General features: G+C 40.3%; 2 protein-coding genes across 3 annotated transcripts in view; one reads left to right on the top strand and one right to left on the bottom strand.

The window, feature by feature from the left end:
* Positions 1 to 49: 49 nt before the first annotated feature.
* emc1 (ER membrane protein complex subunit 1) lies at positions 50 to 12,472 on the bottom strand. 2 transcript variants are annotated; one of them, XM_012877222.3, is made up of 23 exons: positions 12,333 to 12,472; positions 11,793 to 11,920; positions 11,625 to 11,690; positions 11,431 to 11,524; positions 11,206 to 11,334; positions 11,000 to 11,126; positions 10,745 to 10,894; positions 10,424 to 10,591; positions 9,873 to 9,950; positions 9,582 to 9,680; positions 9,352 to 9,448; positions 7,885 to 8,001; positions 7,681 to 7,689; positions 6,548 to 6,747; positions 6,218 to 6,367; positions 5,886 to 6,047; positions 5,342 to 5,461; positions 5,109 to 5,246; positions 3,873 to 4,046; positions 3,510 to 3,720; positions 3,337 to 3,421; positions 1,986 to 2,115; positions 50 to 900 (listed from the first exon to the last, which is right to left on the bottom strand). In XM_012877222.3, the coding sequence occupies exons 1-23, from the start codon at positions 12,422 to 12,424 to the stop codon at positions 721 to 723; spliced, it is 2,904 nt and encodes a 967-aa protein (XP_012732676.2). In that variant the 5' UTR covers positions 12,425 to 12,472; the 3' UTR covers positions 50 to 720. The 2 variants fall into 2 exon arrangements, with proteins under 2 accessions (XP_012732676.2, XP_012732678.2); XM_012877224.3 differs by lacking the exon at positions 7,681 to 7,689 and having other exon boundaries at positions 721 to 900.
* Positions 12,473 to 14,867: 2,395 nt separating this feature from the next.
* Positions 14,868 to 22,688, top strand: part of ubr4 (ubiquitin protein ligase E3 component n-recognin 4) — a gene marked incomplete in the record, with an annotated part of 74,416 nt that continues 66,595 nt past the window's right edge. The window contains 5 exon segments of the mRNA XM_036135910.1: positions 14,868 to 15,029; positions 21,610 to 21,707; positions 21,823 to 21,926; positions 22,164 to 22,293; positions 22,423 to 22,568. Of these exon segments, the coding sequence (XP_035991803.1) occupies positions 14,905 to 15,029; positions 21,610 to 21,707; positions 21,823 to 21,926; positions 22,164 to 22,293; positions 22,423 to 22,568 (603 nt within the window).

Below are 22,688 nucleotides of genomic sequence, written 5' to 3'. Positions count from 1 at the left end.
GCTTCAATATCTTTTAGGCTTTTGGAAAGAAAAGGAAAACATTCTGGAGTTCTTTAAAAGATTTTAATGGCTCAAAACAGGAAAAAAAAAAAAAAAAAAAAAAATCAAGTCTACTGTTGGATATTTTCCTTTAATTTAATAACAGCACCTTCTGTTAGTAATCTCAGCGGCTGACCAGAGATCATCATCAGAGTTCAGCTCCTCTACCATCAGTTCAAAACTACATCAAGGCAATTTAGCACAAACCATTAAGGCTCACAATCAGTTTTCTTCCTCCTCTGCTCTGATTTTTCTAATTTCTTACAAGCTTTCCTTTAGAACTGCTGAATTATGTACGATTTCTAAAGAATAAACGATATATAAGCACCTAACTGGACAAGTATAATTTAATAACCCCAAGTCTGTTAAATTAATTTGGAGTTAATTATGTGTTCAACATTTATTAAAAGTGATGTGGGGGAAAGATGTTTCTATCATGGAGCATTTAAGTCTTTTTGCAAAATAAGTTAAAAAACAAAAAAAAACACATAAAACCTTTTTGTAACCCCTTGTTTCACCCCCTCCCCACCGTCCCCTGCAGTTCCTTAAGGGCCTTATTGAACGTTGGGCCTGTGTTTCCCCCTGCAGGCTCAGCCCCAGCAGTCTCCTCTCCTCTCCTCGGAGCGAGGGCCTCCGTACAAGCCGCGGCGCTCTCAGGTGCGGGACTCGATGCGGTCGCCTTTACCGCCAGGCCCGGTTGAGCAGTTTGACTTCTGCCAGGCGTTTGCTGATCATGGTGGCGAAGAAAAGGGCGAAGAGGACGCTGCTGATGAGCATGTAGTCGTAGTCGTCCTTCAGCACGTCAAACTGCTTCGAGGGATACACGCGGGTCTGGTAGATGTCCAGACCATATGCCACCACCTGGAGAGCAAAATAAATGTAAAAAAAAAAGAAAAGATTTCGCGCATAATTCATTCTTAATGCCCGACACTGGGGAAATAAATTCAGTCAGGAAAAACAGGATGAATACTGATGGATAACAGGATCAGCCAGTGTCTCCATTATTAAAGACCAAACACTATCCTATAGCTGGGAGGATGGAACGGCCTGCCTGAAAACCCACTGAACTCTTAGATCAGCTTAGGCCTGCCGTTTATGCCGTAGACGAACACAACCACACACACGTCCTGGTTGAAGTGTCTCCTTAGATCCTGATTATTCTGGTTGTCTTAAAAACCTAACAACACTGCAGACATTTCTTCCTAAACAGCATCACAACACATACCATAGAGGGCTGGCATGGCTTTATTCTATAAATATTGACATTTTAAATCGAAAATACTAGATATTAGAAGCTACCTATTTGTAGCCTCGTGAGACCATCCTGATCTCGCGAGCTTTCAAGGTTTCACTCGCAGATCAGTCTGGCTACTCTCCGTTGAAGAAAATTTGGAGCCGTTCACCAAACGAACGTCCAATCAGCGTTGGCTTTGAGGCGGGTTGAGGTGTGACGCAACGAGAAGCGCGTCAGTTCAGTCTAAACAACATGGCGGCTTCAGCCGATGAAACTAGCGTTAGCGTGGCTATCGAGCAAGTTTTATCGGAATTACAGAGTATTTCTTCACTGAAAGAAGAGCAAAACACTGCTCTGGAGGCTTTTCTCAGAGGAAAAGATGTTTTTGCTCTTCTCCCGACTGATTTCGGAAAGAGCTTGTGGTTGTGTTTTCGTCGTCGCTGTTAGTACGTCATATGCTTCGTTGATCTGATTGGTTTATTTGGCCCGTCTATCACCAACATAGGCCAATCAGCTAACCAGTATTTTCGCCCCTTCCCAAAATTACTTCAACGGAAGGTTTCCAGATGGATATGCGAAGCAAATCCATCTGGCGGAGTCAGGTTAACCTATTTGGAAACGCAGCTAAATTCAGAGAGGCCATTTTTTTGCTAAAACACAAACAGAATTTGTAATTTTTAGTTAATGTTTAGCATTTCAATACCAGACTCACCAAGCAGGTGGACTCGAGTCCGGACGGGGCCGTGTAAATGCCTCGCACTCTTGACACGGTCTGGTTGTAGTTGATGAACCACTCGGTGCGGATGATCAGCTCTGGTGCGTACGGTATCAGGTTTTCTTCCCTGGAACAGAAAGTGCCCATGTCAGACTTTCCCCCCCCATTTTCTATAACATTTCTGTGATAGTCCAACACAAAGTTGTGCATAATTGTGAAGTGGAAGGAAAACCATAGCTTATTTTCACAATCTTTTACAAGCCTGAGTGCTGTTATGATTGTATTAATCCTCAGAAAGTGTGTACAAATGTCCTTCCATATACAGGACTGTCTCAGAAAATTAGAATATTGTGATAAAGTTCTTTATTTTCTGTAATGCAATTAAAAAAACATGAATTGTCATACATTCTGGATTCATTACAAATCAACTGAAATATCGCAAGCCTTTTATTGTTTTAATATCGCTGATTATGGCGTACAGCTGAAGAAAACTCAAAAATCCTATCTCAAAATATTAGAACATTACCTCAGACCAAGTTAAAAAACAATTATAACAGCAAAACAAAATCAAACATTTGAAAATGTCCATTAATGCACTCAGTACTTGGTTGGGAATCCTTTTGCACAGATTACTGCATCAATGCGGCGTGGCATGGAGGCAATCAGCCTGTGGCATTGCTGAGGTGTTATGGATGCCCAGGATGCTTCAATAGCGGCCTTTAGCTCATTTGCATTGTTGGCTCTGGTGTCTTTCAGCTTCTTCTTCACAATACCCCACAAATTCTCTATGGGGTTCAGGTCAGGGGAATTGGCAGGCCAATCAAGGACAGTAATGCCATGGTCAGTACACCAGTTACTGTGAGAATCTTATGTCGTCTCTTAACCACTACCATACTTGTGATTTAGTTTACTGAACCAGGCTGAGTGTTTTTCAAGGCTCAGGAAACCCTGCAGTGTTTCGAGTTAATTAGACGATTCAAGTGATTAGTTGAATAGCCTACTAGTATACTTTTTCACGATATTCTAATATTTAGAGATAGGATATTTGGGTTTACTTCAGCTGTACGCCATAATCAGCGTTATTAAAACAATAAAAGGCTTGCGATATTTCAGTTGATTTGTAATGAATCCAGATTGTATGACATTTCATGTTTTTTAATTGCATTACAGAAAATAAAGAACTTTATCACAATATTCTAATTTTCTGAGACAGTCCTGTAATAAATATGAACTACTTTGTGCTGGTATAGCCACAGAAAACGCCATATAAAATGTATTTTAATGCATGGCTGCCTTTGCCAAACGCTGTAAATCAGCTCAGCGTTAGACCTCATCCGACTAGACTTACCGCGTCTGCTCAGACACGATTTCTGGCCTGCGTGGGTCCAGGAACATCTTTGGTAACGACAGAATCCCCCCGGACGGCAGACCAACTGTGACAAATGGAAAAAAAAAATGTTTACAAAAAGGTGTTAAACGTGGTGGTTTACCGTTTGGAGAGGACAACATTAGTAAACTTACTGAGCAAATGGCGACTGGTGATGCCCTTCTCAGTCAGGGTGGCCTCCATGGTGGAGATGAAAGAGGGGAAGATGTAAGACTGCTGGAGTACCTGAGGAGCGTGCGGCCGATCCAGCGAGCTGAACACCGTGCTGTTGTACAGCTCCATCCCCTCGTAAAGTTCAATTACAGAGAACTCATTCCTGCGAGACTTTGTGCTCCAGTATTCATACTGACAGAGACAGCATGGGAAGATAAGAATAACAGATGATTTCGCCCTGAAGGTTTTACCTGCTGATAATTAGGGAGCTGCAGATACTACACATCTACAAAACGAAGGACGGGCGTGGCCATTAGGGACCTCACACATCTCTCCTTGCTTACCACAACCCAGTTTTCAGAGTGCACAACATGCACCGGTCCTCTGGCTTTCCTCTGAACAGCCTTATGGATGATCCGACCGGTCACGCCATCGATCAGCAGGATCCCGATGAAGCTGCGCTCCTGATGCAAGTCTGTGCTTTCGGTCACCACGGCCAGCAGATTTGGGTTCAGGTACTATCAACAGGAAGATAAAAAAATAACATTTAAACCATTTAAATACTTTGAATTGCGGTCACTGCAAAAGGGGAACTAAAAGTCAGTAAAATTTTCAAGAAATTAGTCTATTTTTCATTGATTTGAGCAAGTAAATAAGACTATTTGCCAATGGGATTAGTAGTTCTACCCCTAAAATAAGATAATTAGATATTCTGAACTTGAAAAATGATAATGGAGATAAATTGTTCCAACTTTAAGTGCAAAAATGTTATACCATTGGCAAATAATCTTATTTACCTGCTAAAATCAAGAAAAAAAAATGCACTAATTTCAAGAAAGATTTACTTAATTTTAGTTCCCCTTTTGCAGTGGCAAAATGGAAAAATATGTTCCGGGGGAAATAAACAGGATTTTGGAAGACTACCCATGTAGCGATGGGGTCTAAAAATGCATCGGCTCACCTGACCATCCAGCATAATTAGAAACAGACACAACTGCTAAAATTCCTCACAAAGCTTAGCACATGGTTCCCCACTTTATCCAAATAAAATAGCCAAACTCAACACCTTATTTCCAGAGGTTCCTGCCAAGGCTTAAAGTATAAATAAAGACATTTTTACGATGAAAAGTTATGAGAAATGTTTCTACTGTGGCCAAACTTTAAAAATTTATCTAAAAAAAAAAAAAACATGGGTGCTAAATGGATGGATGAATACAACTATTACACATTGAAACAAAGTGGAAATATAGAGATTTGTTTCTTTTATACACATTTATCCAGAGCTGGAAAATGATTAAGTCAGATTCCTGACTGGGAAGGAAAATTGTCTACATGTGCAGGACAGAAAGGTCGACGGGCACAGATGTTAAAACGCAGGATGGAGAACCTTCTCACATCGTTGGAGAGGTCCTTCTGGGTTTGTGCCACCATCCTGATTAATACTGAGCGCACACAGAGATTTGTATTACTGCTATTTGAATATGAGACATTATGACAGCCGTCTGTAGTCAGAGTGGGCAAAAAGGAATGTGATTGTAGCCGTTTTAGAAGTCTTTTTTACATTTAAAGGAAGATCGTACCTTATACAGCACACTGCGGTCTCCCATCACTCTGCCCTGTGAGTGCACGTGCTCATTGGGCCTTTTGCCCTTAACAAAGACGATCTTCTGCACTTCTGTTGGAATGGCCACCTCCCAGACCTGCTCGGTTGACAAGTCCTGAGAGCATAAAAATCCCCCAAGGTTAACGTTCGAGTATAATTTCACGCTGGTTTACGGCGGGAATAAAACGGGACGTCAACAGATGAACTTGCCGTTCTCAGTCTGTAACCAGAGAGTCTTCCCTGACTGGAGTCGACGATGAAAAAGAAGATGGAAGAAGCCGTTTCCTGAAGCTGCTGCAGGACATTCTTGGTTGAAGGAAAGGCAGAAACCTGCAACAAAATCAATAATAAGGACACAGTTGTAAACGTGAAATGGCTTTAATTAAAGCACTGCAAAAACGTAACTAAAAATAAGTAAAATTGTCTTAAAATGAATGTATCTGTCCTTGATTTGAGCAGGTAAATCAGATGATCTGCCAATGGAATAAGATTTATGCACTTAAAATCGGAACAACTCATCTCCATCATCTTATTTCAAGTGCAGGATGTCTAGTTATCTTATTTTAGTGGTTAAAATACTCATTGCATTGGCAGATAATCTTATTTACCAGCTCAAATCTAGAAAAAAAACAACACTTTTTACTTATTTTTAGGTCTGTTTTTGCAGTGCAACTATCTCACGTGATTATAGGCCTGTGCATAATGCATAGCTGACGATAAGAGGTGCTGATCCGTTTTGGTACTTGCTGCAGACCTTGTACTGGTCATCGACGAGGAGCAGGACTTTGGCATAATCCTGGTCAATGAGTGGGAGCATCAGTGACTGGAGAATGGGCTGAGGTAGGGCGGGTGGTGTGACCTGACTTCTCCTTCCAAAGATGGGGTTAAACACATGAAGCGTGGCCAGGCCCGTGTCCTGCGACAAAGACAAGCATGTATTATTAATAAACCTTTTCTGCTGTGTAACACGGGCTAGACGAGCACTTTTTGTGCCAGATGGTTGTCCTTTACCTAATTGTGGTCACAGGTTTTAGAATAAAATAAAAGCCAGTGACCTGAAGGGTTAAACTCTTTGTTATTAGATACCTTGTCTTTGATGAGCAGCGTGCACTGCGGAGGGTGAGGGAAGTGCGCCGTGGTGCGCTGAACCATTAATTTAAAAGCGGCGTTCGACGGGACGTTGTCGAGGTAGTGCTTCCACAAAATCCCCCCAGTCTTGCTGTCGATCCCAAACAGCTTAACGGGAAAAGAAAACCAAGAATCAGGAGCACAGAAACATCCCTCGAAGCTCCCGTTTTATGGACACGGTCTGAACTCAAAGCGCGTTCAGCAGATCCGGTCTAACCACGCTCATGCCCCCCAGCTCATCCCTAAAAAAACAAACAAACACGGGACAATAGGAGGGTGAGCGCTTACCTTCCCGGATGACGTAACCATAACCATCATCTTCTGCAGGTTGAACTCGTCCCTGGACAGGTTCTCGATGGAGACTTCGTTCTTGACCTGACTGCGGGGTTTTCGGGCGTCGTAGAACAGCTTCCAGAGGTGAGCGATCCAGGCCTGCAGCATGATGAGCTGAGACGAGAGCCTCTTCAACACCATAGACAACAACCCATCTGGGAGAGTTAAAGAAAGGACAAATATGTTCTCTACTTTAAGCGCCAAGAGTCATAATTCACATATTTTAACTAAACTCAATGGAACAAGATACAACCATCTTCTTGGAGAATATGGATGACTAAACTAAAAGGAGAAGCACTTTGAACATCATCTGGTGACTGAATATGTCGATTTTCAGCTAGATCTGCTCTGACCCTTTGACTGGCTGCTCGGAAGCTCAAATATCCAATGTTTTTTCCAGATCAGTGAACACATCGTACGTTGAGCGCAATCAGGTTTTTTTTCCGGCTTTTTTCGGCCAGCATCAGGTCATGCTGGCCAAAAAAAGGCTCAAGGTTTGCCGTTTTAACATTAGTTAGGTATGTAAAATAAAGAGATTGCGCTCAGAGGCAAACACGTAGATAAACGGAAACCTTTTTCTACAACATGTTAATGGAATCAGGCAGGGAAAAGTGAGAGAAGTAGACATTATCAGCAGAGAACAGGAAGGCTAATCGGAATATAGCAAAGTTGCTTTGGAAATGTTTGCAGCTTTTTGGAAATTTCAGCTCATCTACAATATGATACTGTGGTATTAGAAATGCTAGCTGTGCTGATGCAACAAGTTAAATACAGTTTAAAATGTAAACACTGATCACTTTGTTTTAAAACCTTTTTTCTAAAGCCTTTACAGGCACTGTGCTTATAAACAAATGACAAGAAATCACCTCTGCTCCTAATATGAATAACTGATGACAGCAGTAAGGCAAGAGAAAACATTTCTGAATGCTTTATTTATCGTTCTTTATAGTTCTTAAAGTGACCGGTATGACAAAGTCTGATCGGTGCATCTCCATCACAGAGAAGGTTAAATGATTTGGCTTTAACACGTGCCGCTAACATTTATAGAGATGGCCAACACAAACAAACTGTGAAGAGAGGCGCGTTACCTTGGATGGCTGAATCCATGCGCAGCAATCAAGACAGAACAAAACAAGAGTGAAGATAACAAACCAACCAGGTGAATCACAACCGCAAGCCATTTAAGACCTACTTGGTAAAAATGGCCGTCGGCCAAAAACAACTTGGGAGAAAAAAAAAAACAACAACATTGGCTCATTTCCTAAATTTGGGACAAACGTTGAAGCATTTACCGGCCTTTTTGCCGAACTCGCCCTCCAGCTCAGCTTGCGTCCCAGTGAGGGGCAGATCCACCATTTCCATTGTCACCACATCTGACAAGGCCTCCTCTCTTGTCCACATTACACGCCCTGGAAAAAGAGACTCATTACTCCGCCGCAATCACTCGTTCTACCCTCCACACCCTGTGAAATCCTACAGGGTTCAGGGCTTTCCGTTAATGCCACAACATGGCATTCTGTTCCCCTAGGGCCTGTGGAAAAGGCCAGAGCTATTTGCACACAGGGAAATCTGGGAGTCTGGAGTTATTTATCATGATTAAAAGGCAGCGTATGTTTTAATGTCGCCAGGGGGGGCAAAGCATGGCTCACTAATTCGTATTCTGGAAAGATCATGGACCTGTTAGCTCTCAAAAACCAACAAGACAAGAGTGACATTTTTATAAAAGCAGACAGAGTGAAAGACAGTCTACCTTTAAGAGCTCACCTAGATTTTTTTTTATCTATGAATGAAAACATTGGCAATATAAAATATGGCCTTAAAAAATAGGACAGAAAATGCAATACTTAGCACAGCAAGGAAATACCTCTGCTACTATGAACTCTGGGCTCCTACATGACTAAGACTCTCCTGGGAAGTGGACGAGAATAACGGTGGGAGGAGACGACAACCTTTCAGTACAGTATGTGATCCTGACTTTCTTTAGAAGAGGGCAGCTCTATTCAGGCTCCACATAATTGTTGAGCAATCTCTGGTCATTGTTCAGGTCCACCTCTCGCCTCACAGCAAGGAGCTTGCCGGTTCAAATCCCGGCTATGGCCTAAATTTGCGACGTGTGGACATTCCTCCTGTGTGCATGTTGATTTTTTTTTTCCCCTGCGATACAAAAATGTGCATGTAGGGTTAAACGGTCACTTTATACAGCGCATACATGCACGTGATTGGCCAGGAAACCTACTGGTGAACCCACCCATCACCAACTGACTGCTGGGATAGGCTCCAGTGTCGCGAAAACCCTGAAAATGACATAAGGGGCTCTCTCGTCAAAGGATTTGTACAAATAGGAGGCTGGTGTGTCCTTTCAGTTAAACCTTCCAGACACATCCTCTTTTAACAATGAAACCAACAAAGAGACGCAGAGTTCTGAGTCAAGATTTTGGCCAAGCAAGCCACACTAGAGTTGGGGAATGTCAGACCGGAGCTACAACATTGCTCGCTGCCAGTGAAGCATAAGATTGCATGGTGAGGGCATCTTTACTCGTGTTTACAATCTGCTTCAAGAGGAAAATAAGTCTCAATTAAGCTGCAACATACTCATTCTGAAAGAACTGTGGAGTTCATTCGTATAACTCTAGAGAAAGCTGTAATAAAGACTAAAGAATCAGGCATATTTGCCCCATAGCATTCAGAACAGTTCATTCTAGGACTGAAAATGCAAATACTGAAGACTAACATCACTCCCTTTCCTTGCTTCATCCTACCTGGTTGTTGTATGAAAGTCAGTGCGTGGTCTTCTGTCTGCACCATGACCCTGTAGCCAACAGAGTCATCCTTCTTCAGGAATGCTTGGACATGCAGCTGCAAACAGGATGTAAGTTGATACCACTATTAAAAAGGCTTCTTAAACTCATAAATGTGATAAACTAATGGCCCAGCAGTGGTGAGATAATTTTAATGCATGAAAACTGGAAGCAAAATAAGTTAATTTTACCCGCTCTGGTTTGCCTCCGTTAGGATCCACAGGGAAAATCAGAGTTGTGTCAAGAAGTCTGCGCCCAGTGTCAGCGCTAAAGAGGTTTATACTGTAAGCCTGTGGGGAGGTAACAGGTAATCACTTTTATTATTCATTTATTTGAGGAAGGGCATTCATCCATTCGCTTCTCACTTCCATAAAATGCCAGACTAAACCCAGAATTATTCACTGATATTCACTAAAACTAAAAGTTTATACTACTTACACCCAGATAAATAGATGTGACAGAGCAGTCTTATTTTTACTTACAGTCGCATTCTTGGGTGACATAACAGCAGCTACAGTCTTCTCTCCAGTGGTAGCAAACGAAGCCAGCAGAACCTTCAACTTAAGAGAGATAAATGTCACTGATTTTTTTTTACTCTCAATTAACACTATTTATCTTGGACACACTTTATGTTCAAAGTACAAAAATAATACATCTGGATCTTAAGTTTAGGCGATTCTTCATGTGCACGTCAAAAAAAACACGAGTCTAAAAGAATTAAAAAAAACTCACTAGAGCCAAGAAGATTAATCGAGCTTTGGGTCACATTGGAACCCAAAGAACCTGGAATACATTTCCCCAACAAATTTTCTCCAAAAGGAATTTTGAGACTCTTAAGAGATCAGAGCTTTACCATCTTTCAGAGTTTAGTCGGCAGCTAATCTCTGGTGAAAGGAGCCCAAACGGCCCCATTGCCTAACGTCTGCTATAATAAAGCTGCTTTGCGTTGGAATTAGTTTAATACAGGAATACAGTAATACAAAGAACTTGAAAAGACTACAAAAAGTGAAAATATGAGGAAATAATTACATACAGGCTTGAAATCGTTTAATTTTACAATCTGCCCATTGTTCAACTGCAGGAGCAGAATGCGCTCAGGCCCAAGCTGAAGGAAGAACTCTGATAATGGCTTTTGGGCAGGGTTGGGCTGGTGTGACACCAGAGATGGATGAAAGCCTGGGTCCACTTCAAGTCCGAGCGACTGTGAAACAAATGTTGGAGAAGTTAGCGGGGGGAAAAAAAGGGGGGAAAGCATTCACATTGATCATTTTTGTACATATTTAGAGTACTGGTGTAGATGGGCAAAATCGTAAAGTCGTTTCATTGAGCTGAAAGGTTTGGTTTTGGTTGATACCTGCAGGGGGATCTGTGTCATCTGTAGCTGTTGGTGCAAGTCGAGTATGTTTAAGGACAGTGTCGTTGAGTCTACACACATCAGCATCCCCTGACCAACCACAACACAGCTGCCTGGTATGTTGGACAGCCACGGAGCTTCAACCGAGACCTGAAACAATCACAAACCAACGCAAAGAATAAACAAGAGGGCAGGGCGGTCTTCTTGCATAATAAAAAACAAAACATTATTAAGGGTTAATATATTAGGAGTTACCTGCTTGATTATCTCTCCATCCTCCATGCTGTAAACAACTATAGTGATATGGGAATGGGGAACAATTCCCAACACAAAGACTTGACCATTTCCATCTGAATACACGGTTTGATAATCCACAGTTTCACTGTAATAATAAAAAAAACAGGATTAATAATAAACATAATGTTACATATGTTTTATTAAAGAAGAAAATAGATGTTTACCTTTCTGGCAAGTTCTCTATCCATTTTTGATGCCCATTAGACAAATAATGGACAGAGATCACAGTTTTCTTCAAAACAGCTACATGTTTGACTATGCCTTGCTGCCCCACTAAACATGCCGATTGAAAACTAAAAACAAAAACAACAATATAACAAAAGCAGTTAAAGGTATTGCCCACATACACAATCTAATACGTCACAACTGCAAACCACAACGGTGCTCACCTGCCAGAATCCAGCAAAATCTCCCAGTTCAAACCTCCAATGTTTACGTCCCAGGAGCGCAACATGCGCCCATTTCCAACCACAAGAACAGTATCTAAAGAGAAAATATACAGTTTTATTAATGATGTATAAACTCGCATACACAGAGCTAAAATCACAAGCTCAAACCAAATAAAAAAAGACGATAGAGACACCTTGTGCGTAGTGCAGATAAGCATCGATGTTTCCCTCAGGACCAGTTTTGTCCACATGTCGCCATACTGTTTTAGACATGGATGGGAGAGTGTATTATGTGCATTGTCAGAAGGATGAGAATATATGACAGATGTGTCTGTTTAAAGCTAAAAAAAAATAATACTCACAAAGCTCTCCTGTCCTGGTATTTAACGCAGCAAAAACATTACTCTCTGTTGCTACAAGGACTTTTTTGGATGACTGGATTTGTGTGTCGAAATGAGAAAAACGAACTTTCCCTACATATTGCTGCCTCCTGTGAAACAACACACAAAGAAAAAAACACTCATCACTATTTTTTATAACAATCATCACTATTTTTTGCAATAGAAAAAGAACTGATGTCATGACTAACACATGAAAAAACATACATGAATAACTTGTAATTCTATAAAAAAAAAGAAATCACCCTAATTCTCTTTACATTTTTTACGATTTTTAAGTAGCTCGTTTATTCCTTAAATATTATTTCGAAATCTGACTTAATAAAAAATAATTTACGGATAATAATTTATTTGCTGTTAAAAAGTCCTCTCCTGAAAAATGCTCACTGGACACACCGACTCGCAGCTAATGCCTTTGACAGGTGTTAGCATTAGCATCTTCAAATTGTACAAAAAATACCTTAGAACAACGGTAGTTTTTATGACCCATTGGGCTGCTCTTACCAGTCAAATTTTCCCACTTGATCCTCAAATACAGCATGCACAACACAAACCAGAATACATAATTTCAGTAAGAGCAAAATTAGCTTTTCCATTGCAGCAGCTTTGACTTGCTCAACCGGAGGAGGAAGTCGGAAGTTGTTGGACTTCCCATTTGTCTTCTAAAACCGCAGTGCTGCCACCAACAGGTCAAAAAGTACAAAGCATGCGCAACAGCCCCAATGTACAGAGGGCCAATAGTGTAAAAATTAATTTAAAGGATCATTAAACGATGATTTGAGTAAAACTGTGACAGTAAATCAATCATTTAAATTTGTCATTATGTAAATAAATGCATAATTCAAGTGAAAAGGGTGTTCTAAACATGATTTTTTTTATCTGTGATACAATTATATAAACATAATAATTTCATCATTGAGGTCTTTCATATTTCCTATGAAACAGTTTATCATGAGTTTATAATGTACAGGGGACAATAGGAATATTGCATCCAAGATGTCTAGTTTTATTTGTTTAAAAACTAGGAGGCTTTAGTGAATTTTAAGAATCCCTTTTATATGCATCATTTTAAAGCAGTCTGGGAAAAAAATGTTTAGTATAAAAAGATCATATTTTAAGTCTCTCATCTCAAATCTCTCATGCAAGTAAATCCTAAAGCAAGTGCTGTATGAACGTAATACAGTTTATTTACCCCATCACTGCTTAAGTAATTATTTTAATTAGTGTACAGTATGGACAGAAATTAAACTTCTCAACTTAAGAAATGTTTAGGTGTTTTGTTGCTATTGCTTCTGTTCTTATATTTGATTGTTTCTATATATAAAATTACATGAGCAGCAATTTCTATTAAATACATTTTATTAATTATTTTTTTTCAAAATGTTTAGAAATAAGGTGTTTATCAAGAGATAATTGCAGTTATGAACTTCGACATTGTGGATTAAAGCTTATCCATAAAGATTAAATTTGCAACCCATCTAAAGGAAAGGACACCAATTACAGTTTTCATCGTGGTGGATGTCTCCTTCCAGAATTGTGAGGCTACTGGACAAAGGATATGAATGTGTTTCAGAATTGATCTTATGACTTTTTTCTCAATTTCATTTTTCATCTGTATGCCTCTCTCTAATATTCAGAACAGTTAACCTTTAATCACATTTTTAGACACATTGAAAGGCTTTACAAATGTGAATCTTTTTAGAGTACAGTTTAATTACACATTTTTGAGAAAGGAAACAAACTGGACAAAATGTTTTTTTCTTTTTTTTTTTTTGGCCAAACAACTGAAAGAAAAGTCTTGATCATAAAATGTCCTTCTAAAATGGTAAGCATTGCATCATTCCACATGGTGAAATCAGGTCATGGAAAACTTCAAGTGAACCTTGTTTTACGAAGAGTGCAGTAATTGTCAACAAAAATCTGACTGGAGGTTTGGATAAAATTATAGCCCTTTCACTTCCAAGAACATAAAGGTGCAAGGAATATATATTGTGACATAAATTTATACTGTAAAAAATGCTACACAGGTATTGAGGACCAAGTGTGCAACAATCTGGTTGGGCAATACATACATAAAAGATTATCAGCACACAGCAGAATCCTACAGTCACATCCTCCAAAAAAGAAGAAAAAAAAAAGAAACCCCATTATCAACAAGGGTACATTTATGTAGACGTCACATTCAGTTGTCCAGCTGTACAGGTAAAAACAACAATTGTATTTATTCACATTTGAAAACATAAACAGATGTATTGTTGAGCTCATTGAAACAAATGCAGAGAAGCATTTCAGGAAGTAAACGTAACAATACAAACAATACCACATTTAAGGTACACAAACATTGTCGAACAGAGTTGATTGCTATCGATGTATAAAAATTCCTTGTCGCTTTTTTTTCCTTATAATAAGGATTCATCACCTTCCTTAAACAATGGCCTAAGTATTTTGTGTGTGTGTGTGTGTGTGTGTGTGTGGAAAAACGTTCTATTTTACTAGATCAACACAATAAGTTATTGCCATATTATTTTAATTGTTTCCTGAAAAAAAAAAGACTTAGGCCATTGTTTTAGGACAATGTCAATATGGCCATCACTATTACAATCCAATAAATAATTTGTAAAATATCCCACATAGACCCTACCCCTACCACTTAATGATGGACTTAATGATGGAAATACTGAAATTCAACATATATATATATATATATATATATATATATATATATATATATATATATATATATATATATATATATATCATATTTAATACATTATTTAAACATTATTATGAATTTACTTATTTTATTAAATGTAGGAACTTCCAATCTACTGTCACGTGCCTACAGGTAGCACGAAGCTGTACACCAAACGGCCAGAGAATCAAAAATAATAAAAATACACAGACAAAAAGTGATGTGAAATAATTTGTGCAGAAAACGCAAACCGAGACCGAAGAGAAATATTTGAACAAATAAAAAAAAAATGTTTGGTGTAACTTTGAACTGCCGAGCGCCCCCTGTGATTTCCCTTGACAGCTTCTTCCTCGGCAGTTAGTTTTTTTTCTGTGGGATTTCAAGATGGCGGCGAGCGGAGGAGAAGGGGAGCACGAATGGACAGCGGCAGTGCGACCGCTTTTATCAGCTTCATACACCGCTTTCGAAACAAAGGAGCTACCTCAGCTTATCGGCTCCATAATTAACAGGTAACCGGCTACGTGTCAGCGTGTCGCCTGCCCCCGTTGCCTCCAGACCGGCCGCGTTTACCCCGGACGTAGCCTCAGCTTAACTTGCGCTGGTACCGAGTTGCTCTCCGACATGCTAGCGTCTCCCAACTTGTTCGAAACGCGCGTAGCTTGCACCGACAGGCGCGTTGCGGGCACGTCGCGACGTTCGCCTAGCAGAGGTGTGTGCGCTTCGCTCGCCTACCGCAGTTGTCTCCTAAACGTTTAGAAACGCCGCAGCGTCGGCCTTTTAAAAAAAATATGCTTCATCACTAGCTAGCTAACCGCGGGCCTTCAACTCTGCACTCCAGCGTAGCGTAGAAACGCGGCTGTCAGAACCATTCGGGCACCGTGTCAGCCGCAGGAACCACGCTGACCACGACTCGGACCGTGGACCGAGCTTGTGAGCTCCGGCCAAAACGCAGACGTGGGGTCTATTAGCTGTTAAAAAGGTTGTCTTTGCGGGGTGTTTTGACTGAAAGTAGGCGGGGGCAGCCTCTTCTCGGCTAGTTTTTGTTGTATCAGGTGATCTGCTCTGACCCGTGCCTGTCAGTAAAAGCGTTAACCTGGGCGATTTAACGCCAAGGAGTTCGCTGCTAAGTGACCGTCACGCCAGAAATAGCCAGGCTGTCCTCTGGGACTCCCTGGAGAGTTTTTTTTTTTTTTAAACAAGTAACCAATACACCCCCGGGAGGTTCAGCCGAGGAGTTTCATTTTCCCCAGAAACGGATCGATGTGTGTTTCAGGGCCTGAGGCAGGCGATTTAGTAAAACGCAGGGGGAGCCAGCTGCACCAAAACAACCCAGGTTGTGAGAATACTAAAAGTAAAAGGACAGAATCCTTGTAGGATCAGGGTCCTTCAGCTCGTTGCCACTGAATGTAACACATTATGGATGAGGGACATCTCTGCAGCATTTCTGTAACATCTCCCTTGGCTCCATGCTTCTCTTGTATCATGAGTTACTGTTTAAAACAGACGACTTATTGTGGATATGAATTGAGCAGAACGTGCAAGATGATGACTGGGCGATACTTTTTGATGATTTCGATTTCAGTTTCTGATCTTCAACCGTTAACGTGTAAGATGATGACGGGACGATACTTTTTGATAATTTCGATTCCAGTTTCTGATCTTTAATTCAACCGTTGACGTCATAGATTTCGCTTCACTCAGTTATTCTTTTAGTAAAATAGCTGGAATACTCCCCACAACCTACCTTTGAAGAAATATAAAACGGTAACGTTTTCCTGCGATGGCGTGATCTCGCCTGAACAAAGTGACTTGTCTAGCGCTGGACCCAGAGGACAGCCTGTACTAGTCTTGTTGGTTCCAGCTGATTTGACCTTTTTTAACTAGCAATTTGGAATAGCTGATATACTGGAGCAAATTCCTGACTCGTTGAGTCCCCTTTTCCCTTTTTTATAAAGAGTCTTTGAGAGAATCAGGCCTCCGGCTCTATGCACCTTGGCACACTGATCATTTTAAAAATAAAAGTGTACTTGCTTTTATTCTAAACAATTTGAGAAGGGAGCCACGAATTGTATCACCATTGATTTTGTTTGAAAAGTTATTGTTTTTGTTTCAAATAAATTGACTCAAATTAAAGGTCAACTCTTTCAAAAGTATTCTGTGTAAGTTGATGCCAATCCAGTAAAATAATTTTAATTTGTTTAGAGACCAATCAACAGAAGCTTATACACACATTCAATGAAGTCAAACAACAACCAACTAAACACAACAATAAAAGTTAATGTCGTGTTAATTTGTTTTGTTGGTAAATGCTGTGTAGGTTAAACAGGATTGCCTCACTGCAAACAACACTAAAGGTAAAAATGAACACAGGAAAACATTTGGCTGACTCTTACGTCTCAGTAACAGTGTAATATATTTGTGCTGCACGACTTATTGCAATTTTGTTACTGCAGCATCGCTGTACACGATGATTTTGGGGTCGGTCTTTCGGGCACGGTAACCTGACTGGTTTGAGAGTTACTTGAAGGACAGGGACTTCTTTGTGTCAGTAGGTAACTTTACATCAGAGTTGACAAAAAACACGCTTGGGTTCCCAGATGTAACATCTGGGAACCCTCTTATTTAATACCTACAATCTCCCACTAACTCAGATTATAACAACAAGATAAGTTACCATAACTATGCAGACGGCACACAGCTCCACATCACAACGGGCCACAATGTGACTATTTATCCATTCAAGGCCAAACAGTCTTAAATCGGAGGCAACCTGACTTTGGCCCAGTATTTCTCTGGTTTGGCTGCTCTGTCTTTGCAGCGCATTTCAGTGTAATGGGCCCTTCTGCTGAAAGTTGTCAAAGTTATGCTGAAATTAGACCGTTACACTCATTGTTGACGAGCGTAACGGTCAGTACGACACGTATGTTTGAGAGCAACATAGAAAGGTCAGTAAAGCTCTTGAACGTACATCAGTGCAGCGGTAACGCTCCCGAGCCACATTAGCTAATGCTAGCTTTTATTAGCTTAACCAGCAGCCCCCTTCGAGCTGCACTACGCCACGCTCTGCTTTGGGAATGCGTTCAGGAAATGGAACGACGCACCAGTGCAAACCAGCCTACCGACACAGCAACACGCGCTGTTACGCTGAAAAAAAATTCCTGGTGAGGACTAGGGATGGTTATGTTTAAGGATTTATTGAAACTGCTACTCTTAGCGATACTCCTTATCTATCCGGTATTTTATTGGTATCCTTATCAATTCTTTTTTTATTTTTTGTATCAAATGAAAGGGTAAAAAAAAAAAAAAAACTGGTTTATTTTAACATTTGGAACAAAAACAAACAAAACAGAAGTATAAAATTAATATTTCTTTATAAAAATAGAGCAATAGAAACATAAATAATGTATAAACAAAAGGCTAAAGCACATGTTGTAGGAGGGAGGAATATCAACACTGACAAGACAGAAAATTATTAAAAACACCTTAAATATGTTAAAAAAGAGCTCTATAAAATAATTAAAAGTATTTAAATAATATTTTACCTGAATACAGACTACATTTATGTTTTTAGATTATCGATTTTAACCAGAAGATAGCAGAGGTACCCACAGTGGATGTGGGGAATAAATGACAGAGGCTGCGTGTGAATCAGTTACTGGGAAGGATCTATTTAAGTGTTTCATGAGGAGGAAAAAAATGATCATTACCCATTAAAGATTATGTTTATAATATATTTACATCCCGCTTTGTAATCTAGTGGAAGCTTTGCTCATGCGTGACTCGTTTTCAATGGGTAACAAGCTGAGTTTGCTGCAGCAGCACGGCGACGCTGACTGACCGCCTGTCAGAGCCGTCGAAGCGGGAGAGGCTCACAGCTGCACTCGCAGTTTGCTGAAGAGACGCTAAACTCGGAGTGATCAGTGCTTTTACTAGTTGCCCAAGTCTCAAACAAGGCAGAAAAAGTTTGCTAGATCCATTGCTTGTCGCTTTTGTAGAAAATAGTCGCTAGAGAAGTCTGAAAAGTTGCTTAATAGTTGGTATCGGTATTCATGAATGTGATTATAGTTTAAATTTACGGGTTTGCTGTATTCTGAGGCAATATCTCAGAAACGGCTGACACATGGAATGACAATGTTTTTCTGTCTCCATTTTCCCCTCTGTGTTAGACTCAGTGTATTTGTTCTGTTTACAAACAGCAGCGCTTCAACGGCAGGTTGCTGAAGTGCTAGCTGCCAGAATTGACGAGAGATGCCTGGATAGACGGTGAAATGTTTTCAGATAAAAAACTGAGCAAAAGTCCAGTGGGCTCCGATTTAAGCTATCTGCTTTGTCATGACCCGGATAACTGAGAATTTGCTCAGGCATTTTGCTTTAAAACCCATTCAAGCGCTGGGTAAATGCATAGAACAAATCAATGCGTGGATGCAGCATCATTTTCTTCAGGTGAAGAAAAAGAAAATCTGAGTAATTATTTCTGGATCAAAGGAGGAAATGATCAAGAGTCAACACACGGCTTCAGTTATTACAGCTGGGAACTACTTATCAGTCCCAAAATCGAGACCTTCAGATGTACACAACGATAATTACAGTCAGCCTTCTGTCACCTGAAAAACCTTTTGAGGATTAAAGGACTAATGTTCCAGCAGGATGAAAAAGTCATCCATGTGTTTATCTTTAGTCAAATTGATTACTGCATTGGGTCTGCCTAAAACGTCGATCAGAACGCTCAATAAAAGAAAGTAGATCACATCACACCAGTTCTGAAGTCCTTACACTGGCTGTATCTCCAAGAATAGACTTTAAAATACCTTTTGTTGGTTAATAAATCACTGAATGACTTAGCAACAACACCAAGGTCTTTTGGTTTGACTCTACATCCCCAGAATCAGAACCACACATGGAAGAGCAGCTTTTGGTTGTTATGCTCCACTAATCTGGAACATGCTCCCAGAAAACTGCAAAAATTATGAAACTCACAAATTAAGGTTAAAACCCACATTTTAGAATAGCTTCTGACTGACCTGTTTAAGCTGTTAACTTTTCTTTCCTCAATTATACCGTTGCAATGTACGCTTTTCTGTGTCTTCTTATAAAGCACTTTGAATCGCCTTGTTGCTGAAAGTTCCTATAAGTTAAAAATAAACTTCTCTTGATGGACAGTTTGTACTGAAACTGTAATTTCGATTACAATACAAATTGTAGTTGACATTAAAGATTGATTGATTTAAGTTCTCTGACTTTAATATATTTGGTTGCACTTGTTTAAATTGGTCTAAATAGTTTTAGAAGGTAAATAAATTGTGGTTAAGCCATTAATAAACTAGAACCAAGTTGTTTTATCGGCTGGAAGCAACTTTTTTTAATAAAATCTGGTTGAGATGGCATAGTAGCTGGATAAACTGTGTATTTTCTAATCCATTTGTTTACTCTTATAGTTTACATGCAGCGGCAATAGGTTACATTTATTTAGAAATGTCACTACAGGGAGCAGTGTTGTCCTCTTTTGTGAATAATTAACGGGACGGTGACTGTAAGATCACTTGGCCCCTGTGGAAGTGAACCCCAGGCAGATCTGATCTCCAACAAACAAAGACGATGTAATGGAGATGGTAGTGAAGCTCACAGTGGCATTTTTGCTTTCTCTACCATCATTAAGGTAAACAAGACGAGGTAGAAAAACATTTTCAAACGAGTCCTGTACCAATTCAATTCAACTCATGTAGTGCCAATTCACAACACGTGTCATCTCGAGGCACTTTTACAAAGTCAAATCAATCAAATCATCCAGACAGATTGGTCAGAAAGTTTTCTATTTAAGGAAACCCAGCAGATTGCATTGAATCCTGACAAGCAGCATTCACTCCTGGGGAAGCGTAGAGCCACAGGGAGAGTCGTCTGCATTGTACATGGCTTTGCAGCAATCCCTCATTACTGAGCAAGCATGATGCGACAGTGGAGAGGAAAACTCCCCATTAACAGGAAGGAAACCCTCCAGCAGAACCAGAACCAGTGTGAACGGTCATCTGCTTCGATTGACTGGGGTTAAAGAAGACAGAGCAGAGACAGAAAAGACTACTATTAAGAGAAAAAAAAGAAAAGAGCACTAAAAGTTGAATTAACAACAAATATGGCAAAAATGGATAATAGTAGAAGAACTCAGCAGGGTCAGAGAAATGGACGAATGAAAAAATATATTAGTAACTTAAAATTGCCACTGCAGAAGATATTTCCATGCTGCCATTGAGTTATCCATGGCCAGAATATACAATGAAATTCAAAGTTTATATTGCACTACCTATTAAGAGGTTTATGAAAACTCCTGTTAACTGATTATAGGCAACAGAGACTCAACTTATGCAACAAGAATTTGCAACACAGTGTTTCCCCCAGGAATTTGCTTAGGCGAGGCGTTGAGTTGTCGGACCCGCGGAGCGGGGGGGGGGGGTCTGGCAGAAGACAAGCTTTGCGCGGACGAGCGGAGCGCCTGTGTTTTTTCCTGCCATTCACTATATGCACGCGCGAAAGCAACAACAAAAAAACGCCTGTTACTGTCAAATAAACAGCATATCGAGTTAGGTTTTTTTTTTTTTTTTTTTTTTTTTTTAATGTTGCCGAGGCAGTAGCGTGAGTTTGGCGAGGCGGCCGCCTTGCCAAGAGAGTGCTGCGGGAAACCCTGCAACATACATTACATCCATCTTTTACATTTTGTTCAGCCTCCTTTTAGGTGTTGGGAAAAGAATAAACTGTATTCCACCCTCTGAACGTTCGGCACAATACATGTCTGATTTGCACTTTCCTCACCGACAAAGTTTAACTATTCCCGATGTTTTTAACGAAATCCCTCTGACTATAATGCAAAATCCCAACAAAGTCCAGGGTAAAGGGTCCGCAGCACCTGCAGGTAAGGGGCGTTTCACTCGGGGACAAATTGCGTTGATTGGTCAGTTGCTGACAAGCCTCCAGGATTGAGTTACAGGCCGCCTCACGCCTCACTTACAGTGAAGGCACATTTATGAAATTGCTGTAAAAGCTGACAGACAAATTCACGTCTCATGGGTTGTAACAAACTGTTACATCTTTCATTTGCAGTGAATCGGACATTCTTCACCACGACAAACAATATGAGCCTTTCTACTCTTCGTTTGTGGCTCTTTCTGCACATTACATCACCACAGTTTGTGGTCAAAGTAAGTATGCCGTAATTTTCTCATTTGTGCTCGCGATAAGACACTCCTCGTTCTAAATTAATGAAGAAAAGGCTGGATTTTTGCATTCTTGACTGATATTTAAATTGTTTTCCAGTACCGAGAAATCAGCTGCTCTCTGTGGCCGCAGCATGCAAAGTACTCATCGAATTTTCCTTGCTGCGACTGGAGAATCCAGATGAAGCATGTGCTGTATCACAGGTGAGATAAAAAAAAAATCCAGGAAGCAGATTGTGCTATTTTCAGACTAGGATTTGAAAAGGATTTTTTTGTGTAAATTTCAAGATGCTGACTCTCTGTCTGCCGCCTTAATTTGGCATAATTTTGCATCTATTTATTAACCGAATCATCCCTAATATTTTGGCTTATGTGTCCAATTTTTGTTTGATTGCCTGTTGCTCTTACGTTATATTATGCTGTTTATTTCCCCCCTTCCAGAAACATCTGATTCTTCTAATAAAAGGACTTTGCACTGGCTGCAGCAGACTGGATCGCACAGAGATCATTACATTTACTGCAATGATGAAGTCTGCCAAGTTGCCTCAAACTATCAAGACCCTCTCGGATGGTGAGTACCCCCAAACAAACAATAGTAGTTGTGATAGAAGAACTTTAAATAAAGCCAAATATACACAAATACTGAAAAACCACCTGCTTTTCCTTGACTTGGAAAAATGCGTGTTCCTAATTTCTTTAGTGGAAGATCAGAAGGACCTGCCCAGTGTTGTGAGCCCCGAGCTTCGACATAAAGAAGTGCAGATGAACTTCTTTAATCAGCTGACTTCGGTTTTTAACCCAGACCTTACCACCATCTTGGCTTCGCCATCAGCAGCGCACATGCAGGTCAGTTGACACCGGTTCAAGTGAACCAACTTGTTTTGGGTCAAAAACATTTCTGGAATGGAAACACTTTGTCATTCAGGAAACGTCCTGCTTCACATCCTTTTGAAAGCTCTGTCACTT

Source organism: Fundulus heteroclitus, chromosome 1 (assembly GCF_011125445.2).
Source record: "Fundulus heteroclitus isolate FHET01 chromosome 1, MU-UCD_Fhet_4.1, whole genome shotgun sequence".
In the NCBI taxonomy this organism is placed as follows: Eukaryota; Metazoa; Chordata; class Actinopteri; order Cyprinodontiformes; family Fundulidae; genus Fundulus; species Fundulus heteroclitus.
The sequence above is the reverse complement of the archived record's forward strand: the minus strand, read 5'-3'. Positions and strand labels throughout refer to the sequence as shown.